The 17,760-nt window shown below is 42.2% G+C and overlaps 1 protein-coding gene across 1 annotated transcript in view; it reads right to left on the reverse strand.

Annotated features, from left to right (window-relative positions):
- Positions 1 to 244: 244 nt before the first annotated feature.
- LOC138599319 (voltage-dependent calcium channel subunit alpha-2/delta-1-like) overlaps positions 245 to 17,760 on the reverse strand; it is a 111,692-nt gene continuing 94,176 nt past the window's right edge. The window contains exons 32-38 of the mRNA XM_069670924.1: positions 15,161 to 15,313; positions 14,083 to 14,135; positions 13,704 to 13,759; positions 9,567 to 9,693; positions 7,469 to 7,581; positions 6,624 to 6,706; positions 245 to 2,174 (exon numbers count right to left, since the gene is read on the reverse strand). Coding sequence (XP_069527025.1) covers positions 2,052 to 2,174; positions 6,624 to 6,706; positions 7,469 to 7,581; positions 9,567 to 9,693; positions 13,704 to 13,759; positions 14,083 to 14,135; positions 15,161 to 15,313 — 708 coding nt within the window. The 3' untranslated portion in view covers positions 245 to 2,051. The remainder of the gene's footprint in view (positions 2,175 to 6,623; positions 6,707 to 7,468; positions 7,582 to 9,566; positions 9,694 to 13,703; positions 13,760 to 14,082; positions 14,136 to 15,160; positions 15,314 to 17,760) is intronic.

A 17,760-nucleotide genomic window follows, 5' to 3' on the forward strand; every position in this document is an offset into this window, starting at 1 on the left:
TTGGTCTGCCAGAGAGGGTAGGCGGAGCTAAGCGGCTGCTTTTCCGGTCTCTGCAAGTGTTGCGAGTAAACAGTAATCTACTATGGGTGAACAAACAAAGAAAAGATGGATGACTACAGATACAACTTCAAAAATAAGTTAAAATCCAAAGAAAAAGAAACAAACTCGACGCTCAGATGAAGCAAACAGTCTGAAAAGGAAAGCGACCGGAAAATCAAGAGTTACAACCGGAGCCAACCGTGGACGTCACATATGCGACACCGCAATTACAGTTTATCGCCACAGGTGTCGCCAAAGACAACATAATAAATATTTTCGAGATTACAACTTTAACCTGTAATTGTCAATTCTTTCGCTTTTATTCTTGACATATTCATTAAAGTTTAATCCTCCTTATTACTGTGTAAAGATATAAATTAACCTCCTAAACACAGCACGTCTTTTTCTACACATTGCATCTTCTGCATGGATTAAACAAAGTGTTATTCATTTTAATCCTCACTGACGTATTAACAACTGTGTTAACTTTTAGTGACTTTTTATCACTCTCCTTTGCGGCAGTGGTTCGACTGATTAGTGCGTTAAATTACGACTCTGGCAAACAAGACGACGCTACTTAAATAAAACCATCTACAGAACATCATCTGTAAATTTACACACATACGTTTTATATATGTCAGTAATGGTAAAGAAGGCACACAAAATGAAACATGATGAACCTATGTTGGAGAAAATGAAATACAGCAGTAGATAGGATGACTGCAGAGATACCATACAAAGGTATGATAACCTGTAAGAGGGAACCAGAGATAGGTTTTTCTTCAGTCAGGAGCTCAAACTGTAAAGATAAATAACAGCAGTCGTAGTCTACAAAGTGACAGTAGTGAGTACAAATGTCCTATTTCGCTGACAAAATGTCATATATGAATTCTTAGACCCTTTCTTCCTTTAATGGTGGTTACAAACAGTAGCATGCTGTAAATACTACACTTTTTCCACTCAGCGGCCACAGTCTGAAAAGCTAAAGGGTTCATCTGAGTCACGCAGTCCACATGGCACTAGAGATTTAGTCCAGTGAGCATGCATAGGACACGAGCCAGGCTCACTCTGGTTGGTTAATGCGCACTATGGCAACAACGTTTTGGTTGGAGAAATCCAAGAACAAGGCGGGAGATCCAGAGAGAGAACCGCTCTTGTATTATTTCTTTATATCACTCAGAAGAAGTGGCAGTTGGAGGGATGGGCGTTAAAATAACAATGAATGTGGTTTCCACGCTGCAATACGGTATCTACATGAAAGAACATCAGGGCCAAAGTAAAGCCGATGCATCTTGAGAATCCTCTGAGACCCAGTGAAAATAGTGTGAGTAGTGCTATGGAAGAAATTCCACTGAAACCACGTTTTTATCAGCAACCCAACAGAGGCGAATGAAGAGCACAAGCTTGTGATGTAACAATTTGGCATCTGTTACTGCGAATTCTCAACCACAAAAACAATAAATACCTAAAAACTAGCCACCGCAAATCAATTCAAACGAAACCGTACCCTTGCAAAGGGCAGCACTTGTTCTTGCAGTGGTGAAGAAAAACTGCTCATCTTCAATGAAAGTCCCCCCATCGTGATTCAGATCCCTCTGATACTATAAGGCAGTCCGATCTCTTTCATCAATGATATCAAGCCGGAAAAAGTTCAGAAGTCGTCCATCAAAATGAATCTCTGGATTCCTCTAATCTTAGCTGTCAGGGACCAGTGAAGTGATGAAGGACAGGCGAAGGTCGACTTCTTTCTTATCTTTTCAAATCAATAACTTCTAATATCCATTTTTTCCCACACTTGTATCCTTGTACTTGAAATCACTCTGAGAACCCGCTGAAAATGAAGGTATCAAAAGAAGAAACTGGCAGGATGTAGGGCTCACAGGTTTTGGTTTGGTTGTAACAAGCGCTTCTTGTCAGGCGTTCGTCATTTCGGTGGCAGCATTGCATGCTGGTTGCCATTTTTGGAGATAACGGAGGGAGCGAGATAGAGGGCGTGATCAAGTGCTCAGAGGTCATGATGGGATGGCGTGGTGTCTGGAGCCGGACAAAACCCAGAGCATCACCAGCTGAAGGGCCACCATAAGCCAAAGTGAGGGGCTCAGTCCGGACGCCCCTCCACAGTCAGGGTCTTCCTCCTGGTGCCGAGCAGGGAGAAAAGAAATGAAGTTATTGATTGTTAAAGCTAACACACTTAACCCCTTTCAATGTCAGCAATTGTGCAATAATAGCTTAGCAACCACAACTAGGCACAGCTTCTCTCTACATGTGTGCACATGGTTACAAAATGATAAAACACAACCTGCTAATATTAGCATGTCCTGCTAGCTTACTACAGATTACGTCTTTATTTGCTAAAGCCCCATTCATGACCACAGTATGGAAGCCAGTCCTGAAATCTGTCAGTGTAGGCTTAGCGTTAGCATTCCTGTCCAGCTCTGTTAGTTTTCTAAAAGTTAGTTATACTACAAGCTTTATCTCTTGTAACATTAAGGCCCTGTGTCCACCAATTGCATATTTTTTGCGCTAGCAGTGCCCACAACCTCAATTTCACAGCCCTTCTGACTGGCACTTACTGTTGCTAGGATACAAAGTTCTGCTTCCCTTGGTAGTGACTGTGTGTTTTAAATTGCTCTGAAGGCTTAATATTTGCTTTTATTCACAGAAAGTTTTACACAGGAAACATATAAATGATGGAACAGAGTCGTGTCCTGACGTTAGCAGCAGCTCTAGACCTGGAAATTGTACCCTCAAACGAAAGGATTAGCTTCTCCTCCGCCACTGTTGTTGACAAAGTTGATTTCGGAATACCTTCCCCTTCTTGATTTTGATTGGTCCGTGAGGGAGAAGTGACACTGACAAGTTTGAGTGACTATTTTCAACTGAGAGCGCTGAGGGCGCAGCGACAAAAAACCTGAAGACGATGGTGTTCTTGCACAGAGAATGCTAAGCGCTAAAAACGCTGAACTGCATTGCTTTGTATCGACAACAGCTGCTGCCAGCACAAAAATTGCCGTAAGTGGACACAGGCCCTAACTAGGCACAGCAATCCTGTGAAGCTTCTCTGTATATGCACTGATGTGTACATGTATACAAAATGATAAAACTGTTTGTTTGTCTCTGTAATATAACCTGTAATTATTAGCATCTCCTGCTAGCCTACTACAAGTAACGTCTCAGAGTTTAGGCTAAGCGTTAGCATTCCTGTCCAACTCTGCTAGTTTTCTGAAAGTTACTCACACTACAAGCTTTATCTCTTGTGACAAGAGCTAACAGTTATGTTAGCTAAGGGGCTAGATAGCACTATTTTAGAAGGGGAAAAACAGGGTGAGTCACCTTTTTAAAATACTTGGAACACTGCTTAAACTAATGCAGTACAAGAGAAATACTGTTTTTTATTTTCATGCCCTATTTAGATTCTTTACTGGTGAGGAGGCTGAGACATGTAGTTAAGCTTTAGCCTCAGTTTCATATCATCTTTATACATGTGTAAAACATGATAACCTGTTTGTTTGTCTCTGTAAGATAACCGGCAGTTATAAGCATGTCCTGCTAGCTTACTACATTAGTTTGTGGGGTCTCAAGTAACGTCTCCATTTTTTAAAAAAGTAGTAAGGAACACAGTATGGAAGCTATTCCTGAAAGCTGTCAGAGTTTAGGCTAAGCGTTGGCATTCCACCAGCATTCCTCATACTACAAGCTTTATCTCTTGCAACATTAACAAGAGCTAACAGTTATGTTAGCTAAGGGGCTACATTGCTTAGCTTAGATTCTTGAACCCTGCTTAAACGTATTATTTTCACGCCCTGTTTAGATTATTTGAAGTTAGGAGGCTGATTTCTTTCCTGAGACATGTAGCTTAGCTTTAGCTTAGTTTCTTATCATTTTTATATAGGCACAACTTCTGTATGTTTGCTTTTCAAAGACCCTTCTAAAGGATGCTAATTTGAAACATCAGCTGGAGACAATTCAGAAAATATCTTTTTGAAACTGCTGGACTAAAAATGATTCACTCTTGACTCTTTCGTAACAACTGAATGAATGTTTTGCCCTGACTTGTTTTGAGAAAGGGCGATCTACAAACATCTGGATACAAATGAGAATTGAGTGGTCTGTCTAAACTAGCTCCTGGCTACATCAGTTATCAGATGTCAGCAGAGATAGACGCTAAGGTCTTGACTATGAAGGATAATGATAGATGGGGAGCGATACAAAGAGCATGGCTTGAAGTACAAAGTCGATGTGAGAGACAGGGAGAGACTGAGTTTGAGGGAGGTGAAGACAGATGGTGGTAGAACAGAAGAAAGAGTGATGGGTGAGAATGATAAAGGAAGGAAAACAATGGACAAGTTCAAAAGCAAAAAAGAGGAGGAGATAATGTGTAAAAACATGAGGAGCCAAAGACGGTCAGTTTGAGTACAAGATAATGATCAAAGGTTAATGAAAGAGAAAGAGCTTGCGTTATGGGACTGACCCGAGACAGCACATGAACAGTGGCAGCAGTAACATGAGCAGAGAGGAAGCCAATGGGGAGCCTGCGCTCCTTCGGCACATGGCCTCATCCTAACCATCAACAGCCAATCACAGAGCAGGAAACAGAGAAAAACAGAGAGAAAGAGAGAGTCATGCAGCAAAAGGTCCACACAGTTAGCAAGAAGTTAGAAAGCAAACATGAGCAGAGAAGGAAAGAAAGTTAGATTAGTCGTAGAACAAGACAGATGCATTCTGTTTGCTATGTGTGTGTGTGTGTGTGAGCAAGACAGAGCAAGCAGAAGATTTCATTCATAAGGCCGACAAACTGTGACACTGGAAAAAGACTATAGAGTGAAAACAAACAGAGCATTCAGGCGCAGGGGTTTCACACGCAGAGATTCCACGCGGCTCATCAAAATGTTTGTTTAGCTTAGTTATTCATAGTTGATTAGCAACCGACTGTTTGTCTCTGCGTGGGAAATCTGCACATATTAAGCTTTTGAAGCATCGCAAGAAAACAGAAAAGAAGTGACGTGCGCAGTGTTAAGATATTAGTGATGGAAAGGTGCCATGGGTAGGATTTCCTCGCTGATATATTGTTTCCATATCGGGAGTAAAGATGTTGGGCTCCAGCCAGAGAGGCTGAAACCTACTTTGAAAGACTGACTCAATTCCCTTTTTATTGGTCTCTAATATGTTGCTGTTTCTGCCTCCGATTTTTCAGGTGAAACATTAAAACAGACGAAATTATTTTATCTGAAACATGCTATATAACTGCTCCCATCATAGCAACAGGCAGCTTGTTTCCAGCTTCTTTCTGTCTTTTATATAAGCTTAGCAGCTAGCATAGCTAAGCTTAAATTTCCCTCAAAAGCCATTGAAAACCATAACAGACGTGAGGAGCAAATACATCGCTATACATCTCCGTATTAATGCTAATGTTTTGTCTACAGGCATCTATTTCCTATAAATTTGCCTTAAGAAGTTGAGACCTTGACGTGTGTCTTTGCAGTTTTTGTGATATCCCCAAGTCAAAAAATCTTTATATTGCGCCTTTAATCATTTTGATTGGGATAATGTTTCAATTGAAAATTGCAATATGTGTAAATTAATGTCGGCAGGTGACACAAAATGGTAGTATTTTAATTATTTTGGGTTTAAGAGTGGCCTAACGTCACCCAGCAGCACTGTGAAAGACTGGTGGAGAGCGTGCCAAGACGCCTGAAAGTTGTAAAAAAAACGGATTATTCCACCAAATTGATTTCTGAACTATTCCTAAGTTAAACATAAGTATTCTGTTTAAACATGAACATGAACTTGTTTTCTTTGCATTATTTTAAAGTGTTAATCTCGAAGATTTCAGTTTCGTTGTCTTTGGCGGCACCTGTGGCGATACACGGTACATGCGGGGGCACACTTCCCAGATATCCAGACAGTGTTGCATGTGTGATGTCCACGGTTGGCTCCGTCGCTGATGGTCGCTTTCCTTTTCAGACTGTTTGCCTTCATCTGAGCGTCGAATTTGTTTCTTTTTCTTTGGATTTTCACTTATTTTTGAAGTTGTATCTGTAGTCATCTACCTTTTCTTTTTTTGTTCAGCCATAGTAGATTACTGTTTACTTGCAACACTTGCAGAGAGCGGAAAAGCAGCCGCTTATGTTACCTCACTTAGCGATAGATAGAGACTTAACAGACATTTTTTTTTTTGCATCTTTTGGTTGTCTTAACCAGATGGCTTTTTTTCCTGCAAATAAAAGACCTCAATGAGAATATTTTATTTGGAAGTAGGTAGAAATGCTGTTCATTTTACACAAACACAAACCTATAAATAGAAGAACCAGAGAAAAGCTTACTTTTGCCGTGGTTTCTTAATTTTCCCGCAGCTGTACATCAGCGTTAGCTACTTATTGAAGCTCTTTCTATTAGCTGTAAGCAGGCCTGAGTTCTACTTGCAGATAAACTCGAATGATGATCTCTCTTAAAGCAGTGAAAGTCTCACTGTTTAGTGGCTTAGTAGCAATATAATACACAATACCCTACACAGAGCATCTTTAGCAACATAACTGTGCGGTTCCAATTGTTCTCAACAAGGAGGTCTAATGAAAGCAACTTACGTTTTCAGTGTTGTCAAAACAGGCTGCAGGCCCTTTCCTGTAGCGAGGATCCTGAGCCAGCTCGCAGGGATCAGGACCCTCAGCTGGATGAGTGGAGTCAGGAACATGACTGACTCTTGAGTGATTCTGGGTTAGTATCGGCAGCAGCACATTTTTTTTAGCAGACACTTGTAGCTTCGATTACTCCGAGGAAAATGGTGAAATATTACATTCAGATTAATTTGCAAAATCAGTGGGATGTATTATATTATTACCATCCGAATCCAGCACATTCAGTACAATTATGAAAGGACTGTTAAGTTCTACCACAACTTGTCTCTTTTTGGATTTAGAGCGCGTTGCTCAATACTTCAATGAAATGGTAGTCATTTTCCAGCATTGTGTTTTTCCAAGAGGCTTAATCTGTAATTGAGCGCAGCCCTGTGTGCTTCAGAGAACATCCTAGATTTGTTTGTAAGCTGTTCAACAGGCTGATCCCACACTCCCATCTGCCTTCCAGACACGTCGAGGAACCCAGTGCAAATGTTTAAACGTCACGGGCTGCGGAAATGCTCGCTCATTATAGATGTGGGATTAAGAAGATGTAAGTGACAAAGACGGTGAGTTACGAGCTATAGGGTAATGGAAAACAAGCCTTTTACAAACGCTCACAGAGAGGAGATTCTGTTATTTATTGTGTGTTTTCCCTCAACAGTCAGTGGTGCAAATATCTGCTAATAGCTTCATGTCAAAACAAGCTATTATCCCAGTTATCTTGTATAAATACAATTTTCAAAACATCTGCTCACTGAATCAAATTGTCATGCTCCCTTGCCAGATAATAGGCGCGTTAGCTTTAAGGATACACTGCTGCTCGTCCTGTATTAACGGCTTGTTGTCGCAGGACAAGCAGGTGAGTTTTCTATCAGCGATGATAAAAACCAGGTTCGTCTTGGGGAGCTTTTCCGCATGGTACATCCTGCAGAGGAGAGGACACACAGGAGACACGAGAAAAGCTGTTGAGTCCAGGAAAGATGGAGATAATATTTCACTCGGAGACATCATCATTTTACCAGGAAGCAAGGACAGGAAGAGTTTAGCTCTGCTGCTTTGTGGTCCATTTTATTCTACCTCATGCATGACTAAGCATAACTCCAGAAATCTTTACCACAATGAAAAGCACACCGTGGATCACTCAATCAAGCCTCCAAACTGCTTTTACTCCCAAAGGGACGCAAACCTGCTGTGCCACCCCCACCCCTCCAAGACCTTTACTCAAACCCACATGTCGCTGGTGCACAAATGATTTTCTCTGCTTTTTTTTATGGCGGTCGTTAAAACAGAAACGTGTGTGAGGCTAATGTGCAGGAACGCGCCACGGCATGTGGGCAGGCACTCCATTAGCCGGCACGAGGGGGCCTTAAAAATGGCGTGCGCACACAAACGAGCACGCGGCGACACACACGAACACGCCAAGACGGTGGTCCGCGCGAGTGACTTGACTTCATCTTTATGGTATGTGATTTTTTTTAACAGGCCTTTCTTAGTGCCACCTCTGGGGACGTCATTTGTGTGTCACGGATGCAAATGAATCACAGCAGGCCTGTGAGTGTGTGTATGCACTGTGTGTGTAGTGTGTAGCTTAGAAAGAGTGGATGATTTTGGAATCCTATATTCAACTACAAATAATAAAAAGACGCCCCAGTGTGTGTTTTTACAAAGCGTTCTGGTGTTGTGGAAGCAAAATGTGCGCAAGGTGTAAACAAACAGCGGGTGCTTCAAATACACACACACTGCGCTGATCCGCTGTTTTTTCACAGACGCTGTTACGCCTCTGTTACTACCTCCGATGCCGACTCAGAGGCGGAACGACTTCGCCCTACCATTCTGCCTCGGTGCGTCCTACATAGAAGAGAGAACATAACAGAGGCGTGATAATCCCGCCTTGAACTGAAAATGTAAAAAGGGGCTGCAGAAAAAATGGCTAAAGCTGGTTTAGCTCAGCAGTGAAATCTTGCGTGCCAAATACAGAGGCTACAGTCCTCGATGCGGTGGCCCGGGGTCGACTCCCACCCTCGGCCCTTTGCCGTGTGTCATCCCCACTCTCTTCAGAAAACAAAATTTGAGGAAATCTGGGAGAAGAGAAAATCTTATATATCCCTTCTGTTGTTTAAACCAGTTTATGCAAGTCATAAACACTTGTGTGTATACAGATGTACATTTTGTTTTACCTTCTTTATGAATAAAAAAAAAAAGTCATTTTTTAATTATTTTTCTCTTTTTTTTGGTTTTGTTTAATTAATATAATGTAAAAAAACAAGTCACCTAACCTATGATGACTGTATAAGCATCTGTTATTCTGTAGCTGTGTCCTTTCGGCGGCCGTATTCGAAGGCCGATTGCGTCACAGAAATGCGTCGAAAGGCTGTCCCAATTCGAAGGCTCCTCTTCAGATGCGGCCGACAAATGCGTCCTCCTTTTCCCGGGCTGTGAAGGATGCACCTGCTTTGCCCAACGTATCCCAAGAAGCCAATTCAATTGAAATGGCGGACTCTTACGAGGAATGTACTTTTAAATGTAAAAGTTTTTGGTTTCGAGTCAATCAAATAGCTAGCGTTATACATGTAAAAAAACAAAACAAAGGGCCCTTGAAACAGATTATCTTTAAAATAATAGGTTAACTTACTTGATGTAAGTTATGCTAGGTAGTTAGCCCGCTAGCAACCTGTTGCTAGGCGACAAGAGCAGCGTTTGGTGATGCAAGGGTAAGGGTAGGAACAGGTGGTGACGCAAACAGGAATTGCTCGGTAGACCAGACCGTCTCATTTCAGTTCAGCTTTAACGGTCTACGCAGGCTACGAATGGCCTATCCTCCATGGACCGCCTCCTTTGAAGGCTGGGACACAGATAGTGACCCCCCCCCTGCCAAAAAAATTGAAAAAAAAGTGGATTTTTTTTTATTACCTGCTGCAGTTCACGCAGTCAATTTCTCCTCTGAAAGACAGTGTCTGGGTCTCAAAGTAGTACTGAGTCTGCTCTGTGATGCAGACCTCTTTAAGCATGGCGTCCGACTGTTCATCGTCCATCTCGGCTGTGGAAGGACACAGAGACAGACACTTTAGATACATACAGAATGTGTCTGACACATGACTTAAAACACTGTTGTGTAAACTTAAGGGTCAGCAAGACAAACTGAACACATAAAAAGTCTGCATGCACCGTCTTAGACCGTCTTATTCCCACGCCTCGTTGAGCTAAATGGTAAATGAGCTGCACTTATAAAGCGCTTTTCCAGTCTTCAGACGACTCAAAGCACTTTTACACAACATGTCTAATTGACTCTCACACATTCACACGCTGATGGCAAAGGCTTCCATGCAAAGTGCCAATGTCCAATCAGGAGCAAACTACATTCATAGCAATTTGGGGTTCAGAGTCTTGCCCAAGGACGCTTTGACATGATTAGATAGACGATCGACTCTACAGCTGAGCCACAGCAGTCATTTGTCTGAAGGAAACATCCACGTCTGTAGCTGCTATATGCTCCACATTTTTCCCAAGCTAACCTCTAAACTTGTCTGCCATTCGATGCTGGGAAGTATGGAATAAAAGGGTTATAGACCGTAAATCCAAAACAATGAGCTGAAAGACATTAAAATGCTCCACGACGCGGAGGGGAACTGTCGAAGTCGTGTAGTTATTCTCTGTGGGATCATCACTACAAACAACTGCTTTCACATTTTACAAAGTCATTTGATTCCTTGTTTATTTGAAAACAATGACTGGTGAAGATTTATGGAGTATTAAACTGGAATTACCGAGATGTGGTTGAATTGCTGCAGTTGCAGTTTACATCCATCATTGTTTCCCACAGTGTGACAGGGTGACTGTAGCCGGGGCGGGGGGAGAGGGATTTGTGTTTGTAAATTGAAAATATTTGAAGAGCATGTTTCCCTACAAACAAAGCAACAGCAAGAGTATGCCTAAATTTAACAGGGGAGGTCGCACCACAACTATTAACAGGAGGGACACTATACCAGAGAACAACCGTCTCACTCTCCCTCTCTGTTTCTCTTCAGTGCCTGTGATTGTCAGAAGAAACGTTCTCAGCTATAACAGCGAACAGGTAGCGAGGGGTAAAAAAAGTTATACAACAGTTAGCTCCAACCAAGTTATCTGATATGCTGATAGAGAACATCACTGGGACTTTTCACTCTGTGTATCACTCCGCCTCAGCCAGGTGTTCTGAATACTGTTAATTAACATCACAGCAGACCGTGTATGTCTACACTGATCAAGCTGGTTCCTCTGAATCACACAACAGACCCTTTTTTTTTACTGGTTGATGATAAATTAAAACAAACAGATAAATGTACATGATAAAAACAGCTGATCTGTGGTGACCTGTAGAGTGCAGGAGAATGTTTGGGTTGCTTGGCAACAACAGTCCAGTTTTAGTTTAGTTGTGGAACTAGTTGAGTTGGCTGATTAATACTTTTTACTACTATTTGCTGCTTGTATAAAAGCAATATCACACTTGAGGTCGTGACACTATATTGAATACCATCACGGCTGTCATTCGGTTGTAGGATAATACAACATCAACATCACTCCCTCTCATGTGATATTGCTTAATTTAATACCCCAGATATAATAAAACAGGCGTTGCTGAGATTTCGCTTTCAAAATAATGGACGAACGTGACCTCAAAGTGACCTTTGACCAGCCTTGAGTCCAAGTGGAACAGTGCCATATTTAAAGACATTCCCTCCAGGCCCGCCTGTGATATTAGGGACTTGAAGCAGCGGCGGTTGAAGGGACAGCTACGGCGTTCCACTTTGCGCACTTCCTGTCTACTACGGGAGAAAGACTGGTTTGCGGTAGCCAGTATAACGTCGGAGTGTAAGCAGGTAATAATACGTTTTTTATCGTATCTGACCCTGTCATTTCGTTTATATTCGATTCTACCTTTAGTAGTTGTATGGATTATTAGTATATTTGTTAAGGATACCCGCTAATTTGACCGTTTTTCCTGTTTGTTATAGCTGTCAGGTTTTCGCAAAAAGCAGAAGTGGCCACTGTTACAAATCGTTGCTTAGTGACATTAGATTTCGACCAATACGGCAACCCGTTGGAATGTTTCACAGACACTCCAGCCGTCGCTGCTAAAAGTCCCTATTACGAAAACAATGGCCATAAAATGTGTTTCTAGGACATTAGGATATCACAGTAAGACCTTTGACCTTTTGGGTAAGAAGTTCCATCTGTTCATTTAATCCTAAATGGTATTTGTATTATTTTAAGCCATTTTGCCATTAAACCATTTTGCCTTTTATTGATAGGACACCTGAGGAGAGACAGGAAATGTTGGGAGTAGATATTGGGGGAGGACATGCAGCGAAGGGCTGAGGGCGAAAGTCAAACCTGCGGCCGCTGCATCGAGGACTGTAGCCTCTCTACCCACTGAGCTAAACCAGCATCACCCTAGTTTGTGCAAACTACATTTGTGTGAAAGTGTATCAGCAGCTCCTTATACAATGCCAGTTCAAGGCTGGATTATTATGTTACATTCTGTCTGCTATGTAAAACGCACGGAGGTGGAATGGTGGATCAAAGTCGTTCGGAGTCTGAGCCGGCATCGGAGGTAGTAAGAGAGGCGTAACAGAAATGAAACGGCGTCTGTGTAAACAGTGGAGCCAGCAGGGTGTGTGTATTTGTTTACACCTATGTAGCGCTATCTAAAAGCACACACTGAAACGGCTTTACGCCGGCGTTGCTTGATCCATTGTAGAATGACAAAGGCTGCATGACAACAGAGTTTCGCTACAGCACTGAGGCGGAACCGCAGTGTAAAAAGGGCTTTAGTTAGCATGTGAATTATTAAGGCCTAAAAAGTGACCCTGACCTTTGACCACTTAATTCTGAACAGTGATTTCTTGAGTAAAAGTAGCGTTTTTGCTCATTTTGAATTTATATTTAATATATTTCCTCCCAGAATTCCTGAGAAATTGTGTTTGTGAGATACAGATGAACCTCCTCCTGCTATCGTCGTCACGGAGACGTAGAAATCTCCCTCTGTTAAAGCCATAGATCTTTACTAGCTTGGATAAGGCTGACACAACGTTACACATCAGCCACTACAATGAGTAAACCATGCTACTTTACTCTGAATCTAAATGTAGAAAGCACTAAGCTACAGCTGTCTGTCTGACTCGGACTGTACGTCCAGGTGCAAGAGAGAGCGCGCTGGATTTCTCTTCTGGGGGATGTTGGGACTCTGGGTTCTTAAAAATCACATACCGTAAATCCCCTTTTGACCAAGCAAAAATGTGAAACTGACAAACAAGATAAACAGACAAAAGACTGAATCCTTAAAGTGAAGTAATAATCAAAAGGCGCTTCGGGCTTGTGCCCAAATTTAAAAGCACATTTTCCCGATTACTCTTAGCTTGCTTTTATTTGCGCATATTTTGACAACACTTTCCCCGAAACTGTGCCGTCACCCTGACAACATGGATGTGAACAACGGGAAATCTGTGCTTTTCATTAGGATTACATTCTTCTGTCTATTAGGTCAGCTGCCCCTGATCTCGACAGAAATTGCAGAGACGTAAATCTCAAAAGCAGGGAAATTGAATAACTTGACGTGATTTGGATGAGCTGATTCTTTAACAAGGATCATCTTAATCAGTTTAAAGTATAATAAAAGCCAGAGCTGTTATTTTGGGTTGTTTTGAATCTGCTGGTAATCTCTATAATCTAATAACATATTTGTACCAACACGAAATATATATCACAAACACAGCTCCAGATTTGTTCTGGGTCAGGTGTGCGGCATCTGAAGATGGATGAGCGTTCAACAGCTCCTACCACGAAGTATGTTCTTGGCTTGCGGTGAGAGTTGCGCTCGGATTTCAAGATGAAGAAACAGTTTGAAAATAGTGTGTTTAATATCTTTTAATGGCCTGTCAAAGTAACTAAAAACCACCGTTTTATTTCCCTAATGAGGCCATTTGTCCAGAGCTAGCTTAACGTTACAAAAACCTTTATTGAAAGCTTAAAGCTTATTCTGTTCTTTGTATCAAATTGACAGGAACTCACCTGCGTCCAGGACCCTTGGGAACGTGATGCTGACCAGTAACTGTTGCAGAATTGACCTAAGGGCAAAAACAAATCCCAAGGATGATAAAGAAAAATGTCCGGATTCAGTGGAACATAACGTACAATAAATATTCTGTGTAAATGCTAATGCATCGATAAATCAAGGGAGGATTTTTTGGAATGCCGACTGTCCTGGGAACAATTCAGCTGTTAAACAGATGCTATGTGTCCATTTTGTAGGAAGAAATCCTGGCCTGCTTTCCATTAGGATCCCAGTTTAAGGACTTACATTTCTGGATTTTATAGTATATATTTTGTTAGTAATCATTTGAAGACAAAGCCAACCGTACTGTATAAAAGCTCTGATAAACGGACTCACCAGGCTGCAGCTGTCGCCCACCATCCTAGATGCAGCATATCTGCGATTGTGGGCTGAGAGGGACAAAGAAATGTGAATTAACACAAGAAAGAGACCTCATCCTGCTTGTGTTTACAGTGGCTGCAGACTGTCCAGTTTGACCGGGCGAAAAGGTCCACGCACGGATTTTATTTCCCCCCCCTTTTCAGAGGAAATTAGAACACAATCCGTCTTAACAGATGCAGGCATAAATATGTAAACAAAGAGCCAGTGAGAAAACAAAGCAGCACACGGTTCGAATCAAAGGCCCAACATGCTGCTTTGATTAGGGTTAGCATGCGAGGGCCTTGTTTTGGTGAATCACTGCAGTATCCTTTCTCTTCAGTTGCCGGTGTGTCGAGTCATCAAGGAGTCTTAACTGACCGTGTTCGAGGCATCGCCGGCTGCTGGCTGCGTCTTTGATCAGGCCATATCTACACCTTTCATCTCATGATGGTCACACTGGGGAGTTGTAAACATTTGTGATCCAAGTCGGGAAACTATAAGGCTCCAATTGTCTGCCAGTTAGGGGAATTTTGCCTCACCTAAAAATAGAGCCCACCTCTACTTACAGACCTTCCAGCATCTAACAGAAATTCATCAGCATTAGTGAAATGTCTGCAGACGTGACTTGTACGTGATGAAAAACAGCGCCTCTTTCTACATCACTTGCTGTGTTAGCCAAGCACGCTAGACCACCTAATCCTGTTACTGTTACTGCAACTCCCACTCTAACGCTTTCACCATACCCTCTGCTTCCCTTCTCATCTGCTCCATCCAGATTTATGGCTCCCTGGTGTGTGAGGGTTTGTGTGTGAGTGTGTGTGCGCGCACAAGTGTCTTGACCATTTGGAAGTGTGCGAGAAAGCAGGTTTGGCTACAGGAGGATGCATGTGTCCTTGCATCTGTTCGTGTGCTCATGCAGAAAAATATATACGGACATCAAAATGTGCGAACATGTAAGTGTAGGCGTGCACATGTGCGTGGGTGGCTGTGTGTGTGTGTGTGTATTTCAGCATGGTAGGTTGTGTGTGAATGGTCTCTGGTTTATGTAAATCACCACGTAGACGGATCGCAGGCCTGCATCCGTCTTGCTCTCTCTCTTGGGGTCACAGAGCGACTGGTAGTCGAAGGTCTTCTTAAAGGTGAACAGGGATGAGTTGACAAGGTTTCTCATAAGGATGGGGTCAATGGCACCAAAGAAATGGCCGATCTGGGGACAGGGAGAAGAAAAGTTTCAATATAAGAAATCTGTTAAGTGATCATATACAGGACCTTTTAAAATAATAAAAGTCTTACGATTAGACTCTGACACAAGCCCGCAGATCTGGCTCATAATAATATCATTATGTGCTTTTGTGATTCTCATTTCAGGACCGCAGAAGATCCAGGAACCTCTTTGACCTTCTCCTATTTAGCCCACAAATATATGGGATCAACACGCTGGGCACAAGTACAAAAGGTCATACATTTTTAGTCAGAGCTTACCAGTTCAGAGGGATAGCCTTCGCCCATTTATCCACTTTCCATGTAAGCTAGCAATGCATACAAATGTATTGTGACCTCTACAATTAATACACCTCTATCTTCACATTCTATTAAAACTAAGCCAGTTAATGAGACTGATGGTTTGTAAACCATAGAGGTGCAACAGTCAACCATGTAGCTATAACATTGTTGGGGTATTTGGTGATAGCTGGCAAAATAAAGTTACTGCAGCAGAGGTCATGTAGTTTAACACGTAGCTCTTCACATAGCTTGTCATGTGGCTAACAAGGTAGCCTACGTGACAAGCTACATGATAAGCTACGTGACAAACCATGTGACAAGCTACGTGACAAGCTATATGATAAGCTACGTGACAAGCTATGTGATAAGCTACGTGACAAACCAAATGACAAGCTAAGTGACAAGCTACGTGACAAGCTATGTGACAAACCATGTGATAAGCTACGTGACAAGCTACGTGATAAGCTATGTGATAAGCTACGTGACAAACCATGTGACAAGCTACGTGACAAGCTACGTGATAAGCTACGTGACAAACCATGTGATAAGCTACATGACAAACCAAACGACAAGCTACGTGACAAGCTATGTGGCAAGCTACGTGTTAAGCTACGTGACGAGCCACGTGATAAGCTAAGTGATAAGCTACGTGAGAAGCTACGTGATAAGCTACTTCACAAAAAAACATGCCAAGCTACATGAAAAACTATGTGAGAAGCTACGTGATAAGCTACATGACAAACCATGTGACATGCTATGTGAAAAGCTATGTGATAAGCTACGTGACAAACCATGTGACAAGCTACGTGACAAGCTACGTGATAAGCTACTTGACAAACCGTGTGACAAGCTATGTGAAAAGCTATGTGATAAGCTACGTGAAAAGCTACGTGACAAGCTATGTGATAAACTATGTGATAAGCTATGTGACAAGCTACATGATAAGCTACGTGACAAACCAAATGACAAGCTAAGTGACGAGCCACGTGATAAGCTAAGTGATAAGCTACGTGAGAAGCTACGTGATAAGCTACTTCACAAAAAAACATGACAAGCTACATGAAAAACTATGTGAGAAGCTACGTGATAAGCTACATGACAAACCATGTGACATGCTATGTGAAAAGCTATGTGATAAGCTACGTGACAAACCATGTGACAAGCTACGTGACAAGCTACATGATAAGCTACGTGGCAAACCATGTGATAAGCTACATGACAAACCAAACGACAAGCTACGTGACAAGCTATGTGATAAGCTACATGACAAACCAAATGACAAGCTAGGTGACAAGCCACGTAATAAGCTAAGTGATAAGCTACGTGACAAGCTACGTGATAAGCTACTTCACAAACCACATGACAAGCTACATGAAAAGCTATGTGAGAAGCTACGTGATAAGCTACGTGACAAGCTACGTGATAAGCTATGTGAAGAGCTACGTGTAGTTTTGTCAAAGTTACAGTTAATAATCTTACAAAAGTCACAAATAAATACATATAAACAACAAAAGTTGTGTTTGACATAGAAAAGTAGTATTAAAAAGAAGATGCGTCTTCCATTCATTCGCTTTGATGACAAATGCACGCGTTGGCAAGAGCCACATCTTTACGACACTGGGTAAATGGACTGCACCCTTTCACGCACTGCTGACAAAGGCCTGGATCTATGCACATTCATACCCGATGCCTTTGGGAGCAATATTGGGTTCAGTGTCTTGCCCAAAGCAGTCAGGGATCGAACCCCCCAACCTTCCAATTGAGAAACAAGTGACTCTACCACTGAGCCACAGCCAATGCCCAGCCTTAATGTGCAGAAAGCGTTCACAGTGAATTAACACACACACCCACACACTGTAAATCACAGTCAAACCAGGATGATGGACTTCGGTATAATCTGATTAACACAGTCCACCAGGCAGCCATAAATTTCTTCTAAGAGGAAGCAGTTTGTCTCAGCATCTCAGAGGTGTGACGCGACGGCGTGCAAGCGAGTGTTTAAGTGCTCGTGTATCCAAGAGGGGGTATGTACAGTACTCATCTGTGTGTCTGCGTGCTAAAAGACGGACATGTGGTGTGTGTGAGGAAATGCAAACAATCCTTTAGTTTCCTTCCACTTCAACAAATCCATTTCTCTTCAGCGTAACAGCC

Source organism: Semicossyphus pulcher, unplaced genomic scaffold (assembly GCF_022749685.1).
Source record: "Semicossyphus pulcher isolate SPU_LCO1_2020_fin unplaced genomic scaffold, fSemPul1.0.p SCAF_20, whole genome shotgun sequence".
NCBI classification, from domain to species: Eukaryota; Metazoa; Chordata; class Actinopteri; order Labriformes; family Labridae; genus Semicossyphus; species Semicossyphus pulcher.